The sequence below is a fragment of the Thermothelomyces heterothallicus genome, assembly GCF_042370625.1.
Source record: "Thermothelomyces heterothallicus CBS 202.75 unplaced genomic scaffold P884_scaffold_16, whole genome shotgun sequence".
Classification (NCBI taxonomy): domain Eukaryota; kingdom Fungi; phylum Ascomycota; class Sordariomycetes; order Sordariales; family Chaetomiaceae; genus Thermothelomyces; species Thermothelomyces heterothallicus.
Window position 1 is genome coordinate 525,741 of NW_027192577.1, and position 17,736 is coordinate 543,476.

Sequence of the window (17,736 nt, forward strand, 5' to 3'; positions counted from 1 at the left end):
GGCCTTTCCTCACCACCATGCTACCTGGTGTGACGGCGTATAACTCTGCCTTGGTTCTCCTCCTCTGCGCGGCTTTCTCTCGGATCCCCTCGTGTGTCGCTTCTCCGTGGACCGGATTCTTGTCGCGACGATTCGACCTCATCCTCGACTACTCGCCCGCTCCGCCGCCCGAGGACGGCCCTCCAGCCTCAGCAGGTGCCCTCCGCGACCCGGCCTTTCTCCCCGCTCAGATCGGCGGCATAGTCGGAGCCTACGCCTTATCTCTGGTGCTGGTCGCCCTCCTTCTCCTTGCCCTGTCCAAGAGACGCCGCGAACACCTGCGGAACCGCGACCTTGCTCCGGAAGAAGGGGGCGTCTTCTTCTCGGGCTTCAACCCTTTTCCCGAGCCATTCCTGCTCCAGTCCGAGGAGGAATACAAGAGACAGCTCGAGGCGTTCCAGCAGCTCTCCGAACTCGAGCAGCAGCAGCAGTTCCACCTCTACCAGGCCCAACCGGAGCAACCTTTCCAACAGCTCTCTCTTGAGATCCCCACGAGCCCGATCAGGAACTTCTCGCTCCCGTCAGCTTCGCCCCTGAGCCCGACCAGGACTGGCCCGCTCAGCCCGACGAAGTCGCAGCGTTCGCTCTTCACTTCCCCGTCGCCGACCTCGACCATTCGTGCGCCCGGCCTCGAACTCGTAGTTGACCAGACGGTCTTGCACCGGGACAGAACCATGGCGCAACAACAGCTGGAGGAGATGTACAAGTATGTCATGGAGCACGAGCAGGCCAAGGCGGAAGGGAGAGAGTACGAGGGACCGCCGATCGCGTCCCCGTCATCCGGTGCGAGCCCGGCCAAGGGCCCCAAGAAGGAAAGGAACAAGCCGTCGAACCTGAACCTTTCGCGGGACGACAAGGCCCAGTCGCGCGGCTCCTCTTTTCTCTCCTTCCTCAAGTCTCCACGCAAGAGCAGGATGAACGCCAACGTGACCATCTCGTCTCCCATCTTGACCCCAATGTCGGGGACCTTCCCACGGCACGACGACCAGGAGATGAACGCCATGTCGCCCCGACACTATGCTCCTGCGGCGCCGCCTCCGGTGCCCTCCTCATCCGACCTGTCCTTCCGCCGCGCGACGGCCTCGACGGCAGGCGGCAGCCACCACCTTCCAACCCCTGACATCTCCCCCGTGAGCTCGCAGAGCATCGACTCGCGCATCGACGCCGCCATAGGCAAGCCCCCATCCAGGGCCGCCTGGCGCGAACGGCACGAGCGAGAAGGGCGGAGCAGCAATCGCCTCCCGTCTCATTCGCATAATGACTCGAGCGCGACCAGCACGGCCGGCGACCACGAGCCGGTCTCGGCCCGCTCGGAGCGGTCCACCACCCGCCTCGTAGGCCTGCCGGCGTCCCCGCGCCCCAATGCCACCCGCTTCCCCAGCGACCTTTTCCTCCCGGCCTCCCCCCGCCCGCACCAGCAATCTTTCCACCAGCAGCAGCAGCAGCAGTCCGGCCCCGATAACAACAGCAACAGCAACGAGAGCAACGACGACAGCAGCAACAACAACAAAAACAACGCCTCCTCCTCTACCTCGTCGTTCCCGCGGCCCTCGGCAGTCCGCGAGGGCGGCACGCTCCCGCTGCGCGCCTACGAGCAGCAGCAGCAGCAGCAGCAGCAGGGGTCCTCGGTGACGAGCCCGACGGCGGCGAGCTTCGCGACGACGACGAAGCAGACCGTCTTCACGCGGACGGAAGGCCCGCTGTCGCCCGGGACGGCCCTGCCGACGGGCATGCGGACGCCCTGGACGGGGGCGCCGGTGCCGTACTCGCCGTACCAGCCCTTCTCGCCCGTCGTGCCCATCACGCCCAGCGTGGTGACGCGGGCGGACCGGAAGCGGATGAAGAAGCTGGAGCCGAGGACGCCGACCGTCGAGATGGTTCGCAGCGATGAGGAGCTATGGTGATACCATTTTTTTGGTTTTTTTTGGGTTTTTTTTGGTCTTGTCTTTTGTCCATCCTTGTTTCCGGTTTCCTTTTGCTTCTCTCCTCCGTATCCTTCTCTTTTTCTTTTCTTTTCCTTTTTTTTTCTCTTTTCGTCGGTTTCTCTTTTTATCTATGTTGTGGCGGTTCTGGTCTCGGTTTTATTTTGCGATCTCTTCCTTGTCGGGGTAAATGGTTCCCTTAAGCTTAGGGGGCGGTGGGCTATCCGGGGTCAAGAGTGGCTGTGAGGTAGAAAAGGATTCGATATCCGGAATCCGTATATATATATATATCTTGACGAGCACACGAAGGGCCTATTTCGATCTGATGCTGGATGCATTGGCGCTGAAGCGTTTTTAGTCAAGCCTGTGGTGGCGGGCAGGCGCTGAACACTACAGGAACCGTAGAGTAGGTAGGTAAGCCTGAGGAAGTCGGTCGTGTTTTAAGGGGTGAGGGGGGGGGGGGGTCAAGGGGCATCTTGATGAAACGGTTGCGGATTCCCTCCCCTTCGGTGCACACTTCTATTTCGAATTCCGTATCGACTTTTTTTGTCTTTATGTGGAACACGGCCGAACTTTACCTCTTCTTTAGAGTTTCACACAAGGGGATCATCTCTTGGCAGCCGGGAGTGGAGTCGATGCGGTGACCTGGCAAACCCGAACGTAGTGTACACTAGTGTAAGCATACAAGTATCGCTGTGTTGACATTCTTGGTAAAGGGAAAGGGAAACCGTTTCATGTACGGAGGGAAGCATGAGGTCATGCGGTTGGCTGAGGGTAGGGGTTCATACACTAGCCTGTGTGGAGGGACCGACAATTCCTCGGGCTGATTCGCGTTCGAAGACGGGGAATCGGCCCCGTTGGCTCGTTGCGTCTGGAGACCCCCCTAGGAAAGGGGACCATCTCGAGGCGCCCTCCACATCCCGCGACCGGGAGATAGGTAGCTACACGAAGTCGGAAAGGTCGAGGCCGCAAGGCATCAGTAATCTACCCGTTGATCGTGATAACAGCATTCCTTGACATTTGCAGCTTACATGCTTCAACAAGACCATATTTCCGTCTTGAGCAACTGCGGTCTAATCTGTTCCTTCGCGTAGCGTACGTCAGATCTCGTCCTCTTGCCAATCAGGCTTGTCAACCATCGGGACCACGACCCACTGCTTCCCGCTTCAGGAGGAAAGAGCGGGCAAGAATTAGCGGCCGATCCTGGTGTTCACCTACATTAGGAGGATTCTATCCGCTATTCCATACTTTACCTAGTATTCTTCCTGAGATCTCACCAAAATGTATTGCATTTGTTGCGTATGCGTGCTACCATGTATGTACGGAGTATGTGCATTTATGCGGCACATAACATGCCTCATGTAATCCGTACATACATAAAGGTTGCCAGAGGCGGACTAGGATTAGTTACTACACAGTAGTGTCGACAAGTAGATAGGTATGCACTCGGTGACCTGGTTAACTAACGCAAGCAGCAACTAGCTCTTGAAATTCCGTATTTTATGCGTGAACTGTACTGCACACATACCTTACAAGCTTAAGACTTCGCCACCCGGAGCACTGGTGTAGTGCAAGTACGAAGTAGCACGTACATCGCCGTCACATGCAGACGGCTGTTGTCTGCTGGGTCCGAAATGGTGGGTGAGATTGCTACCCCATAGGGAATGACTGTGTGAGGTTAATTGGCGTGCGATGCTTCGAAGACTTGTCGAGATGCATTGCCAGAAGAAAGGGCTTGGTGGGGCAGGATCTCGCGCTAAGGAGGAAAAAACAAGGTACAACGGAGTAGGACGCAGGCATCGGCCCAGTTCTCGCCTCCAGCTGCACGTGCCACCGTCGCCGGTGCCCCCACCGAAGCTGCTCGGCTGCATCCGCCTGTCCATCATACGATTCCGGGGCGAATCGTCCCACTCATAACCTGATTATGTCCGAGTTCCCATCTTCCAACCTCAGTCTTCGCCAAAAATTTCGAGAGCATCAGAGTCCGCGCCAGCATTGCGGTCAAGGCATTCCCGAGACAGCTTAAGCTTCAGGGAGCTCCCAAGCGAAACCTGCGGACACCACTGACCAGTATTCCAATTGGCCGGACCGCCTCCTCAGTCCCCGCACGCCTCCCGGCCGTCCACCACCCTCCGCCAGCGCCAGCGCCCAATTGCCCTTTTCGCCCAGTCGACCCGGCTTGCTGCGCGCACGCCCACAGTAAGACCCGCATGCAACCGCTGACCTCCGTTGCGGCTCGCAGACCCCAGGCACTAGTGTAAGGGCAGAGAGGAAGGAACAGCATGGCCAACCTCGACGGCAACTCGCCTGAGTTGTTTGCCAACATGGACGGAGGTTTGGATGTCTTCGACCTTGGGGATGCGGCGCTGGGAGACAGCGGTCTTTCGGGGGATTTCGGTGATGGAGCCCTTGGCAGTTCGGAGCCAGTCTCGACGGCTCCTCCTTCAGTTACCACTACTACCGCAACCGAGACCGTCTCCCCTATTGCGGGTGGGACGCTATCTGACGCTTCGCCGGATGTTGCCGGACCCTCCCGCCACCAGCAGCAGCAGCAGCAGCAGCAGCAGCAGCAGCAGCAGCAGCAACAGCAGAAACAGCAGCCCGTCTTCTTCGAGTCGGCTACTACTCCGCAATGGGAATTTCAGAATACACCACCGTATGACTCCCCGATCAACCCCTTCGGTACTGCGCCCCAACCGACTTGGGAACTCCCGCTCAACCTCAGCAAGCCGCCCCAACCCCAACAACAAACATCTTCCTACCCTCAGACGTCTACCGCCGCCACAAACGACCCGAATCCTGCCCCTTCCACCTCGGCGGGCAATGTGCCCCTAGCCCCAGCATTTGCGCCAAGCTTGCAACCCGCCCAGCCAGAACATCTTCGGAACATTCAGGACACACTCACGCCAGCGCAGCGTGAGCGCCTCAAATCCATTGCCATGCCTCCGCATCTTCAGTATCACTCGCCCCAGAGCAATGCTGGCAGTCCGGACTCCGCGTCCAGCGGCCAAGACAAGGCCGCCCTGTCGTCGCCCGACCCTGCCGCGCCGGCGAAACCCACCAGCAGGAAGCGCAAGTCATCGGCTTCCGCCGACGACGACGACGATGAAGATGAGGTTGAGCAGCCGGTCAAGAAGACGGCGCATAACATGATTGAGAAACGGTACCGGACCAACCTCAATGACAAGATAGCAGCTCTGAGAGACAGCGTTCCTTCACTACGGATCATGTCAAAGAGCGCACGCGGAGAAGACACCACCGAAGACAGGGAGGAGCTTCACGGCCTGACACCTGCCCACAAACTGAACAAGGCGACGGTAGGTTTAAACAATCACCCGACCCGAAACCCCCCCCCCCCCCCCCCCCCCCCAAAAAAAAAACAAGAAAAAACAAAAGAAAAAAAACACCCTCTCCCTCTTTCAATGCTTCATCAAATGCGGCGGTCTGACGGCTTCTAGGTCTTGAGCAAGGCTACCGAGTACATCAGGCACCTGGAGAAACGGAATAATCGTCTACTTGAGGAGAACAGCAACATGCAGGCGAGGATTGCCGCCTTTGAGAAGCTGTTCATGGCCGGCGCCATGAGCGGCCAACTGCCCAATCCGCTGCAGCAACAACAACCCGCTCCGATGCAATATCCTCAGGATACGAGCCCCTACTTGAACACGCCCATGGCAACGCCTCGGGGCCCCGACCCCCCGGGGATGATCCCCATTCCGGACGACATGAAACGAATCCTCGCGGCCCAGCAGATGAACGCCGGCCGTCCATATCCGGTGCCCGCGCAACAGTTCGGCCAGAACCCGACGTTTATGCGGCAGCAGCAGCTCCAACAACAGCAACAGCAAGCCCAAACACAGACCGGCCGCTGGAACCCTTACCTGGGGAAGCTCATGGTGGGTTCCCTCGCCGGCTTGATGCTGGTCGAGGCGCTCGTCGAATCCGAGCCCTCCGGCGACAGCACCGATTCACGCGGCCTCGGCCTTGTTCCCTCGGTCAACTACATTACCTCGTTTGTCCGATCTTCCCACGTCAGCGTCGGGGGTTATTACGTCTCGGCAATCCACTTGCTTGCCAAGTTGCGGCTCCTCTCCCTCCTGGGCTTCGTCTTCTGGCTGGCCTGCTCGTCGTTTGTAGACATGTCGGCCTTCAAGCCTTCCAACAAGTCCGAGAACGCCGCCGCCGTCGTCAAGGCTGTGCCATCTCTCGCCTCGCCGATTCATGTCAGGAGACAGGCCTGGCTCACCGCTATCCAAACCGTTTGGGTACCTAGGCACAACTTCTTCCTCGAAGCTGCCGCCCTGCTTCTCAAGACGTGGAAGTACACTTTGAGGAACCTCGTCGGCCCCCACAGCTACCTCGCGCTCGCCGGCCTGAGTGAGGAGCAAGAGGCCGCCCGGATCAAGGCTTGGTCGATCGCTCTGGACGCTCAGCTCGCAGGCGGCGATGTAGAGATCAACAAGAGCCGTCTTACGCTAACCCTGATCGCATCGGGCACTCTCCCCGACACACCCCTCCGGCTGATGCTAAAGGCGTTGCATATCCGGGTCCTGCTTTGGCAGCTCAACGGCGCCCGCTGGGCGGCCAACGTGATTGCCGCGAAGCTTGCCAGGGACCGGTGGAACGAAGCAAGACAGCTGAACCGCATCCTCAACTCGCTTCCAGAGGGCGAGGCCTCCGCTGATGACGCCCTTCCCGAGTACCTGGCCGCCCTGATTGAGCAGGATTGCGACGAGGTCCTCACCGATGCCATCATCCAGCGTGTGCACAACCTCGCTTGGAATCGGCACACCACTCACAACGTTGTCGGGAAGATCGACGGCATGGACACCGTCGTCGAAGACGCCGCCGTGCGCTCGCCCATGGACGCCGTTGCGGCCTGGTATTCCTGCCTGATACTCCATCGCGTCCTTCTCGCCAGCCTTCGCCAGCCCCGCGACGACCTCGCCGCCGCCCACCGTCCCGAAGACGCCATCGCTCTGGCGGCCAAGATCGCCCCCATCGGTTCCAACGCCCAGGTCCGCGCCCTCGTCGCCCGCGCCGTGCTTGCCGAGGGCGCGCGCGGCTCGCACATCGTCGCCGCCCTCCAGGCGCTGGGCCCCTCCGTCAATCCGGATAAACACCCGGATTACCGTCGCGGCGTCCCGCCGCTGATCGACTCCCCCATGACCTCGATCATGCCGGATCCCGACGCGCAGATGGCACTGCGCTGCGCCATGGGCATCGCCCAGCTTCAGAAGTTTGAGAACCCGCCCACGGCAGCGTATCCCATCATCTCTTCGGTACTGCCGGCCGGCACCGACATCGAGAAGGTCTCGCTACTGGGCTATGCCGCGGCGTTCCGACTTATGGAGACTCTCAATCGACACCCCGTGGCGAGGGAGACGTCCGCTCGGTCCTTGGAGAGGTTGGCCGGCAGTCTTCGAATCTGGATGGGCTGCGAGCGGGCCGCGGGAGAGAAGCTCGGGGTGGATGCCGCCATGCGTAGCGCCATGATCAAGCGCTGTCTGGCGGTCACCAAGAGCGCGGTAGGCATGGAGGCCGAGGCTGACCCGGGCTATTGGAGTATGGATGAATGTGCGGGTGCCGACGGGGAGGGGGAGGATGGATGTTGACTTGACATGACTGCCATCCATGGACGGCGTGTTTCACCCATCTTTGGGGGAGGGTGACTCATGCCTCTCCTCCTTCTCTTTTCTTTGGTTTTCTTTGTTTTTTGTTTCCCCCACCCCCCCTTTTCCCGCGTCAAACACGCTTTCTTCGCGGTTGCGTCTGGTATGCATTACGGCATATACACCTTTAGTTGCATGGCTTCCTTTTTCTCCCCTTCGATCTTCCGTTCTTTTATTGTTCTCCATCTTGACTTCTATCTCACCTTCCATAGCTTCGCAGTCTACGCGCTACGGGCTGGATGTGGCGTACGGGCGAATTCGGGGTGGATCAAGAGGATACAGAAAAAAAAAGCAAAGGACTTCACAGTTGCTTGGTGCTTCTCACTATTGGTGTATCGGAGTTGTACGGTTCGGCTTGGGAGGTGGAAGCGAAGTAAGATGTCAGAAAGAACGCGATCGGGCTATAGGTGTTTTCCTTGTTTTTTTTGTTTCTTTGTTTTTTCTGCCTGCCACTCTGCAAGGTCTCTCGGAAAGCGTCATATATATCTCTTAGCTGCTTGTCAGCGTTATCGGTCTTGCCGCTATAATCTGTTTTCCTGGTCGTCTCGGTTCGAAGCTCCATTTGCTTCTCAAGGTGGTTTTTTTTTTTTTTTTTTTTGACTGTCGAGAGAAGCAAAAGGGAGTGGCTGGTCTCCGAGAATCGAATGGATGATGGTGCTAAGATATGAAAAGTTCAGCTAGGTAGCAGTAGGTAGGAGTGCGGTTTTTAAATTGAAACTCTCCGCTTGCTTCTCAACTCTTTAATTTTCCGTCCCGATCCTGGCCAGTACCGGGCATATGTAATAGCATAGATGAAACAAAGTGCAAGACGGGAGTGGTAGCAATACTTGGGCACGGCTAGGAGCCAACCCTCCCCCCTTTCTCTACCCCGAGACTCGCATTGCTGCCAGCAGCTATACGGCTCTGCCTCATCGTCTGATAGTTAAAGAGAGCTTGTGCTTTTTTAGTTTAGACTGGTATGAAGTTTCAACAAGGCGGTAAAACTTTTAGGAGGCCGTTATGTCAGGTGTGAAAGATTCGACCGCAATTGTACTGTACAATGGTATATACAAAAAACACTGGTTAGTTTGGCTTCTCTAACCTTGGAATACTACCAGTACCAGAACTCAGAAACCTTTGCTCGTTCTGCGTCATGACATGCCAACCTTATTTACGGTGAAAAAGAAACCAATCTGTGCGCATAAGATCGGTGGAATGCGGGGACGCCCTGCAGAGTGAGACCGTCTCTCCCCTTTGCATCCTGGTATCCGTTCAATAGCAATCTGTTGTAGATCAATATGCAGGACCTCTTTCCGCAAGTACCAGGCACGAAACAATCTTTCAGCCCTCCAAACTCGTCAACCCCCAACTGTGGTCATATCGCAATCAAGCCTTGATCCCATTCATCAGCGGCGCGGAATTGGGCAGCCCAGGAGACCTAGGCCTCTGCCGCTCCGGGTTAGGCGTCGAGCGCCGAAGGAGCGACGGGTCCCCGATGCGCGATGCCATGCGGTCGGGCACGAAGTCGGGCGTTGGAGACCGCGAGAGCACGGTGGTGTACTCTGTGCCCTCGGTGAACTCGGCGGACTCGTTCCCAGCCGGCGGTGAGACAGGGCGCAGGTGGCGGCGGGGTGCGGAGAGGTCCGGAGACGGAGAGCGCGAGCGTACCGGATACTCGGTGGCCGGCGTGGCGCGGAGGAGGCGGGAGGTGGTTGGCTGGGGGCTGTGGATCGTCGAGGCCGGGAACTCGTCCGTTACGATGGTTGTTGGGACGGTGGCGGGGCCTGTGCGAACTATGGATGGGAGGATTTGCTCGAAGCCCTGAGCTTGGGCTACCTGTTCGATGTCCTTGAAATACTGGCCAAGTCGTTAGGCGGGGCGAGAAAAGAAAGATAAAGTCTGATTGGGGTGTTGCTTTTTGGGGGTACCTTGACAGTCTTGACTTGCAGCTCTAGCGTCGCGTCCTCGTCGCAAACAATCATCGAGTGTGGGTGCAGCTGCACCGCCGAGAGCGTCCACATGTGATTGACCCCCTGTTCGACGCATCGCTGCAGGGCGATGGCTTTGCGGGCGCCGAGCGCGAGCACCACAATCTCGCGTGCCTCCAGCACGGTCTGGACGCCCACAGTCAGAGCCATCTTGGGCACTTTCTCGAGATCGTCGCCAAAGAAGCGGCTGTTGGCTAGGATGGTGCCGTAGGCGAGTGTCTTGACCCGGGTGCGGGAAGCCAGGCTGGAGCCGGGCTCGTTAAAAGCGAGATGGCCGTCCTCGCCCATTCCTGCGAGAAACAAGTCGATGCCGCCCGCTGCCTGGATCTTGGCTTCATATTCGACACACTCCGCCTCTAGATTGGGGGCATTCCCGTCGAGAATGTGGACGTTGCTTGGGTGGATGTTGACGTGGGAGAAGAAATGCTTCCACATGAAGGAGTGGTAGCTCTCAGGGTGGTCCCTGGGAATGCCGATGTACTCGTCCTGTGCGAGAGGGTTGGTCTCTTCTCAACACCCACTCGACTAGTGCTCGACTGCTTACCATGTTGAAAGTGACAACATTCTCAAAGGATACCTGCCGTGTTCCCGTCAAGCACGCATCAGCACACATCGAGATCGAATCACGAGTCGAGCTGCGGCTGTCCCCCGTCTTACCTCGCCAGCTTTGTATTTTTCTACAAGGTTTTTGTAAACACCCAGCGGGGTACTCCCAGTTGGGAGACCCAGAACGAAGGGATGTGCTGGTGTGGGGGCGAAGTGGTTGATACGGTCGACAATGTAGTTCGCGACGTAGGCACTGGCGGCCTCGGCGTTGTCTCTGATGATGAACCTCATCTTTAGTCAACTCCTCGATTAGGACGGTGCTGATTTCGGTGATGCGTCAAAAATGCTGTAGTAAGAAAGGCTTAGTATAAGGGGGTTGGACAGGGGCGTGTCGTGTGAGCTGCTGCAGTGAAGAATGAATCGCTAGGTCGGAGATTCTAAGGGTGATGGTAGCAGATGATATGAAGGGGACTGGTTAAACATTCGGATAGCATCCGGGGACAAAGACTGTGGATAAGACTGGGGGGACATGTGAGTGTTAGCGTAACCGCGAGCTCGTCGGCCACTGGCCGGAGCGCCTGTGTGAAACGGACAAAGGATAACATCGGTCATGGCGGCTGCCGGGCGTGCCAGGTGTCGATGGGCGAACATCGCTGGAGGCATGGAGTCACAGATGGAACGTTCTTGCGGCCGGGTTCTCTCCCACACAGTAGGCGGCACAGTGGCGAGTAGGGGAGCCATAGACTAAGGATGGGCCCAACGGACTGGTGCTGCAAGCAGGGTCTCTTTGCCTTGTCAACTGGAGAACTGGCAGGTCACAAGTCGCGCAGCGCTGGGTCCAATGAGGGAACGGAGAGGATCGGTCATGACGGGAACAACCGCAACTGTCAGCCGGTCCCCGAACTTTTACTATACAGGGTTAGCTCCTTCCTCGATTCTTGTCTGGCGAAGGGCAGGCGCAGGTCGGTCTTGCCAAGATGGCAGCCTGAGAACAATCACGATCCATGATATAATAATACTCAGCACATTCGTACTCGGAAGGAGCAATCAGCTGTCGGCATCAGCGTGAGCTTCGCCTTCGGGTTCAACTCTCTGGAGAATTTGGGTAATGAATGAGGCTCTTCGCATCCTACCCGGGTCTGCAGGTGGTGCCGCCCCAAATTACTTGCAGACGACTAACTCCATGGATCGATGCTGAGGCAGTGCTTGGAATTGATGGTTCTGATTCTCGTCTCATGCAAGTGAATTAAGCTTTTGTCGGGCCCATGCGCCTGCCCGAAGAAGACGGCGCCAAGCTGCCTGCACTGCATGCCCCACATATTCCCGCTGACGCCATGGAGCCATCCGCCCCCGCCCCACAGTGCACCGAAGCCAGTCCGATCGACAACAGCTCCCGTCGCAAGTGGAACGGGCACTGGCAACTAAACCCCAAGGCAACGTTACGTCCCCTGGCGTTCCCCCCCGGGGGGGCGGAGGAGTTTGAGTACGCAGCGGACCACGGCAGCGGCCACCTCAGCGCAGGGACACTCGGGATCCTCACTTTTCCCACCCAGTCGGGGCAGGGCGCTTTTCTCGGCACTTTCGGGCTGCGACAAGAGCTCATTTCGTAGTCGCAGGTTTCTCGCCGGCACTCCACCGCCCCTAGGTACCCTGGGCTGGCGAGTCGCATCACCACGCCAGGGTGCCGACTTCTCGATCTCTCTCCAAGGTTGCTACCGTCTTCCGCCATTCAACGCCCGCAACTGAACTGCCATTGGCCACGCTCGCTACCCCTGGATATTGACGATCTTGACAAACCGTCCCCGACCGCCTGTTGCCCTCTCGGACATCTGTCTCAAACAACCTTACATAGTACGAAGAGGCCCGGTGATCCGCTCGGACCAGGCCTCATTCGTTCTTACAGGACCCTCACTTCAACCGGAACTTGAACGGTTCCTTGTCTTCCCGCCCCCACCTGTACGGGCCCGCTCTCGTAACCTCCTGCTTCCGCCATCCTCGCGACCTTGTACTTTTGTACTGTACGGTCCACACACTGCACTAGCGTGAGGGTGAAGGGCAGGTCGCCCTGTTGTTCCTTTTGCGCGCCTCCCGCTCCTGCACGGCGGCACCCATAGGCAGGTTTCATTTTTACCGTGTCAGCCTTTTTTTGCAGCCCGGCAGTGGTGTGTTTACGGGGCACACAGCGTGCCAACGGCCAGCTCGAGCGAGGTCGTGCGCGCTGAAGCTGCTGGGCCCAGATCGATCCAACCAACGCCATCAACCTTCCTCCCCCCCCCCCCCCCCTCCCCCCGTTTTGGTCACCTCGCTCTTTAACGTTGTTCAGTCTTCCTCGGCTGGGCTTGCCGAGTCGTCCACGGCACCTCTCTGCCAACCGCCGGAGGAGCCGCCTCGTATTTGCTGGAATGTGTCTCTCGTTCCGTCTCCTCCCTCGCTATTCCCTGGATGACTTTAAAGCAAACACCCTGTCTTCTGCCAACGCTCTTTCCGGCTCTCATCTAGTGTCATGCCGCCATGCCGCTCGTTTCCGCAATGATGTCGCTCCGGGAGGCCCTCGTCGCGGCTGTTAGGTCTCTCCTACGCGGCAAGTCCTTTCTCAAAGCCCTCCTCGCCTTCTGGACAGCCAGCCCTGTCGCCCCTATCAACTCCCAAGATGCCGGGGCCAAGGTCAACGCCGACCCCGCAGCCGACTTCCTCGCTGAGGCCGAGCATCTGCTGCTGGGATTCATTGAAGCCGGCGGGCTGAAACGCTTCTCGCGAAAGCTGAAGCGCCAGTTCAAGGAAAGGCTGTGGTCGAACCCGGAGTGCATGCTGCCCTCGTACAATTCACAACTACCCACAGGGCACGAGTCGGGCCAGTATCTCGCCCTCGACGTTGGCGGGTCGACGCTGCGCGTGGCCCTGGTGGAGCTCGGGGGCAAGGGCGCTGAAGGGGCAGAGGGCAGCATCATCCGGATGGACACGTTCAAGATCGACAGCCATGTCAGGAATCTGAGGGGTGCCCGGTTTTTCGACTGGATGGCCGAGAGGATACAGCGGACCGTGGCCAAAGACAGCACTCGGGGACACGTCCCCGAAGTCCCGCTCCTCATGGGGTTGGCCTGGAGTTTCCCTATCGAGTATGTAATCGGCTCATGTATATACCGCGCGATTAGCAACAGCCCGCTAACCGTACCAGGCAAACGTCTTCGAAGGGGGGCAAGCTGTCCGTCATGGGCAAAGGCTTCCTCGCCCATGAGGGTCTCGTGGGGCAGGACCTGGGAGACATCATCAAGTCCGCTTGCCAGAAGCAGGGACTGCACGTCGAGCTCTCGGCTATCGTCAACGATTCGAGCGCCGCTCTGCTTTCTGAGGCATATGTTACCCCCTCGACCCGCTTCAGCCTCGTCCTCGGCACCGGCGTGAACATCGCCGTCCACCTCCCAGTCAATACCATTGACCAGCCCAAATTCGGCGACCGTCCGAGCAGCTGGCACGAGAAAGCCAGCCATGTGATAGTCAACACGGAACTGGGCATGTTTGGCCACGACATTCTGCCCCTGACGAAATGGGATAAGCTCCTCAAGGCCGCCCATCCCCGACCAGACTTCCAGCCGCTAGAGCAGCTCGTCAGTGGATACTACCTCGGCGAGATCTGCCGCCTTGCCCTGCTCGACGCCATCGCGTCGACGGGCATCTTCGGCGGAAATGTGCCACCATCACTGCGGACACCTTACTCCCTCGACACTGAAACCCTGTCCTTGATCGAAGCGTGCGCCTCCCTCTTCACTTCTCTCTCTCTCTCTCTCTTTCCCCCTCCCCAGACCACTTGTTTTGCTGACCCAAGAATCAGAGACACCAGCCCGAGCCTCTCCGATGCCCTTCGAGCCTTCGCCGCCCGCCACCCCATCCCGTCTTACCGCCCCACCACGGCCGACATGTCCTTCCTCCGCACCCTCGCATCCCACGTCACGCGGCGCTCGGCCTCGGTCGTCGCCGCCTCCCTCCACGCGCTCTGGGAGCTCAAGGCCGAGGCCGAGCGCGCCATGCTCGCGAGCCTGCCCGATCCGTCGGGCGCGTTCGCGTTGGAGACCGAGGCCGAGATCGCCCTCGCCTCGTCCAAGACGACGGTGGCCTTCAACGGGTCCGTGATCGAGCAGTACCCGGGCTATAGGGCGCGGCTGCAGGCGTTCGTGGATGGATTGCTTGCCGAGGACGACGGCGACGGCGATGGAGATCTCAAGAAGGGGTCAATCGCGTTGGTGGAGGCGAGGGAGAGTTCGCTGCGGGGGGCTGCCGTCGCGTTGGCTTGCTTGTCGTAATGTAGCCCCTCTCTCCCCAAGCGGCTTGTTTCGTGTCGTGTCATGCCGTGCCGTGTGTGGGCGTTTTTATTTGGGCGCAAGTTCTCGGGGTAATTTCGCTGTGCATACCATAGTGCCGCCGCCTTTCTATTGGTAATTCGATGACTTACTTGCTTGTATATAGAACGGAGGCATGTAGCGGCGCGGTTATCAGTTATGCGGGATAGGGGGCCAAGGTGGGATCTCGATATCCTTTTCAATTTCGGCATGATTCTTTGGCGACCATGAGGCTTCTGATGCAAGGTTGGACGGATAACGATGCCGCCTTCAGTAACCAATCTGCCCAGTAAACAACACAACCCTCTTGCCTCATGACCTAACTAGCTTCAGCTCCCGAAGACCCAACATTCAAGCAAGCGACAAATCCAAGCAGACCACCGACATACAAACACATAGGTTCCCCAGAAAACTCCCCAGTGAGAGGCGCCAATGCCATCCAGGATGCAATAAAGGAGCCAAAATAGAGAGCAGTTACATCCTTATGTCTTTGCCCGTTCCATCCGTCCCCTTCGTCGAATTCATTCATATCATACAAAAGTAAAGTCACCTGACAACCAAGGGCCAAATCCGAAACCAAACCCTGACCCTGACTCGTTTTCCTTGAATTTTCACTCGGCGGCAAAGTACCGCTTTGCTTTGCTCCGCACCTGCTGCGCCTTGACTTCTGGCGGGACGATTGTGTGGTGGACGACGTGCGGACGGTAGATGGCGTCGACGGGTGGCATCCTGTTTGTTCCGGTGATGGGTTTCCGTGCGTCAGCATTCATCTAGAATTCCTTCCTCCCTGCCGCCGGAGGGAAGAGAGGGATTAGCCTTACCAGTCGTCCAGGCTGAGGGGAAAGTACTCGTATAACATGTCATCGGAGTCAAGCGAACCCCCAAGATGGTCGTGCGCCGCGCTGCTGCCGCCGGCTTGCCCGGCGGACGCCAGGCCCGGCCCACCACCGGTGGAAAACCGCGTAGAGGCCTTGGTGGTGAGCCGAGGGCTCTGTGAACTGTCGTTGGAGCTGGAACGGTTGGGCGGGCTGCGCTCGTCCTCGGATAGGGAGAGAGATAATGGGAGAGGCTGGGGCCCGGTTGTGCTGTTGCTGCGTTGTCTGACCGCGGCGGCGTTCGGATTGGCGTTGCCGGCGTTGTTTTGCTTCGCGTTTGCCGAGGAAGGGGGCTCTAGCGAGCCCCAAGAGGGCACGGGCGGGCGTTTAACGTTGGGCGAGGTCACCGCCAACTTCTTATTCGGATGTTGCGGGTTGGGCGTGTTCATGCCGTAGGGGGTCGCCCAGTCGGACGGTGATTGCTGGGAGGTTGTTGTGTGGTTAACAATGAACACGCATCGGGGTAGAGGAAGGGGTGTGTGTGTGTGTCTCAGTCATACCTGTACGCCCGTCGTCGGGTTACACCGCTGCGTCTTGACGGGCGTGCCATCATCCTGCCTCTCCTGCCTCTCCTGCCTCGCCGCGGCAGAGCCCGAACCTTCGGTGTTCCTCCTCTCTAGCGGCCGCTTATCCCCCAGCGGGACCTCCTTTCGGCTATCAAAGTTCCTCGGGCTCCTTCCCCTCACGATCACGGGGCCCGACTGGATCTCGGCTACCTTGATGTATTCCCCCGCCTTGCTCTTGACCAGCAGGTTAATCTGCACCACGTAGTGCTGTTGTAGCCCCTTGCGCCGGCCGTTGTTCGCCGTCGCGTGCTTGAACTGCAGCCTCTTCCAGGCTACGGGGACCGAGACCCGGCTCCCCCCGTCCACCTCCTGGCCGGAGCCGCTAAAGTCGAGCGGGACGACGGGCGGGGCGCTCACGGCCTTGGACGACTCCTCGGCACCCAGCGGGGCGTTGCTCCCCCTCCAGGGGATTGTGATCATCTCGGCGGCGCGGCCCTCGATGCTCTCGACGGCCGTGATGGAGGCGGCCAGCTCGACGACGGGGCCGCGCCGTCCCTGGTCGTCGACGTACTGGGCCACGTGCCGCGGCAGGGTGATCTGGCCGGAGATCTGCCAGAGGTTGCGGCGGTAGCACGTCAGCTCGAGCGGGCGGCCGGTGGCGTTGCTGTCGGCGCCGAAGACGTCCTCGGCGACGAAGAACATGCCGTACAGCTCGCCCGTCATGGCCGGCTCGACGAACTGGCCCGTGTCGGTGAGGAGGGTGGCCTTTCCGGGGATGGGGGGCCCGAAGCTGAGCAGCTTGTTGTCGGGCCCTTCGTCGTCGTCGTCTTGGGGCGAGGCGCCGGCTATGCCCATGTGACCGTAGAGGTCGTGGTGGCTGCGGTGGGAGTGGGAATCGGTCGGTGCGGCGGCGGCGTCGTGCGGCCCGCGCGAGTGGCTCCGGCCGGTGCCGTCGAAGGGCCGAGCCGGGTAGGAGAAGGGGTCCTCGAAGGTGGTGCTGAAGTTCTCAAAGTCGTAGGCGGTCGGGGTGAAGGGGATCTGGGGCACGTTGACGGGGTCGCTGGCCGGGGAGGTGTGGTTCGCATGGCCGTCGTTATCGAAGAGGTACTGCGGGTGTACCGACAGCATGGAGTCGTCGAAGGCCATCGAGGCGTCGAAGGCCTCCATCTCCGAAGCCGATATGGACATGGAGTCCGGGCCTGGAGCGGCGCCGGACGACAGCGCCGGCATGGAATTGAAGCCGGCCATCTCATCGCCGCTCCGGAAGAGCGTCTGGGCGATTCATGCAGACTGCGCGGGACTCGGATCGGAACTGCAGCGGCACGCAGGGTCGATATCGGCCGGGCATGACAATGACATCTGAGACGACATCCGAGATAAGCCCGCTGTCGCACGCTCGGGGAATATGCAAGGCTAAGCTGTGCGTGGCTGGCGATTGGAACTGGGCCGACGCGGAGCATCCCGCCAAGACTTTCCCGCATGCAGCTCCGATCGCCCACTCCCCGCGTTTTTGTAGTGTAGTGTAGGCGGCCATTCCCACTCGCTAGCGTCCTCAGTAGTGTGTACTCTGTACTGTAGGGGGCCACCTCTCTCTCTCTCTCTCTCCACTGTAACCTCGCAGGTCACGGCTACCCCGGAAGCAGTCCTAACTGGGGATGGATCCTTGCCAAGGTCCCCGCCGAGGTTTGATAGCAACGGGCCCGGTTACCACACCAGCTAGCTCTTCGTTTTGTTTGCCAATCAACTTGGAGGTGATGCTCATGCGCATACATAGTAGGTCCTGGTGCAGGAGCCGCTTCCAAACCTGAAAGCAGGATCCCATGCCTCCTTAGGTAGGCAAACCCCTCTTCTGTGAAATTGCCCGGTTTCCCGATG

General features: G+C 59.1%; 5 protein-coding genes across 5 annotated transcripts; 3 read left to right on the plus strand and 2 right to left on the minus strand.

The window, feature by feature from the left end:
- On the plus strand, positions 1-2,047 carry P884DRAFT_37708 (uncharacterized protein). Its single transcript, XM_069445859.1, has one exon. It carries the CDS (start codon positions 18-20, stop codon positions 1,941-1,943), a length of 1,926 nt encoding a protein of 641 aa, XP_069296429.1. The 5' UTR covers positions 1-17; the 3' UTR covers positions 1,944-2,047.
- Positions 2,048-4,243: 2,196 nt separating this feature from the next.
- Positions 4,244-7,576, plus strand: P884DRAFT_270850 (uncharacterized protein; the record flags this gene model as incomplete). Its single annotated transcript, XM_069442386.1, has 2 exons — positions 4,244-5,278; positions 5,420-7,576. 2 exons carry the CDS (start codon positions 4,244-4,246, stop codon positions 7,574-7,576), a joined length of 3,192 nt encoding a protein of 1,063 aa, XP_069296430.1.
- A 1,422-nt stretch (positions 7,577-8,998) lies between these two features.
- On the minus strand, positions 8,999-10,437 carry P884DRAFT_203730 (uncharacterized protein; the record flags this gene model as incomplete). Its single annotated transcript, XM_069438519.1, has 4 exons — positions 8,999-9,469; positions 9,541-10,086; positions 10,145-10,177; positions 10,258-10,437. The coding sequence occupies 4 exons, from the start codon at positions 10,435-10,437 to the stop codon at positions 8,999-9,001; spliced, it is 1,230 nt and encodes a 409-aa protein (XP_069296431.1).
- Positions 10,438-12,657: 2,220 nt separating this feature from the next.
- P884DRAFT_300924 (uncharacterized protein) lies at positions 12,658-14,444 on the plus strand (the record flags this gene model as incomplete). The annotated part of the gene is made up of 3 exons (XM_069444815.1): positions 12,658-13,262; positions 13,322-13,894; positions 13,976-14,444. 3 exons carry the CDS (start codon positions 12,658-12,660, stop codon positions 14,442-14,444), a joined length of 1,647 nt encoding a protein of 548 aa, XP_069296432.1.
- A 262-nt stretch (positions 14,445-14,706) lies between these two features.
- Positions 14,707-17,332, minus strand: P884DRAFT_293068 (uncharacterized protein). The gene is made up of 3 exons (XM_069444199.1): positions 15,856-17,332; positions 15,302-15,777; positions 14,707-15,209 (listed from the first exon to the last, which is right to left on the minus strand). Exons 1-3 carry the CDS (start codon positions 17,107-17,109, stop codon positions 15,092-15,094), a joined length of 1,848 nt encoding a protein of 615 aa, XP_069296433.1. The 5' UTR covers positions 17,110-17,332; the 3' UTR covers positions 14,707-15,091.
- Between the last annotated feature and the right edge of the window lie 404 nt (positions 17,333-17,736).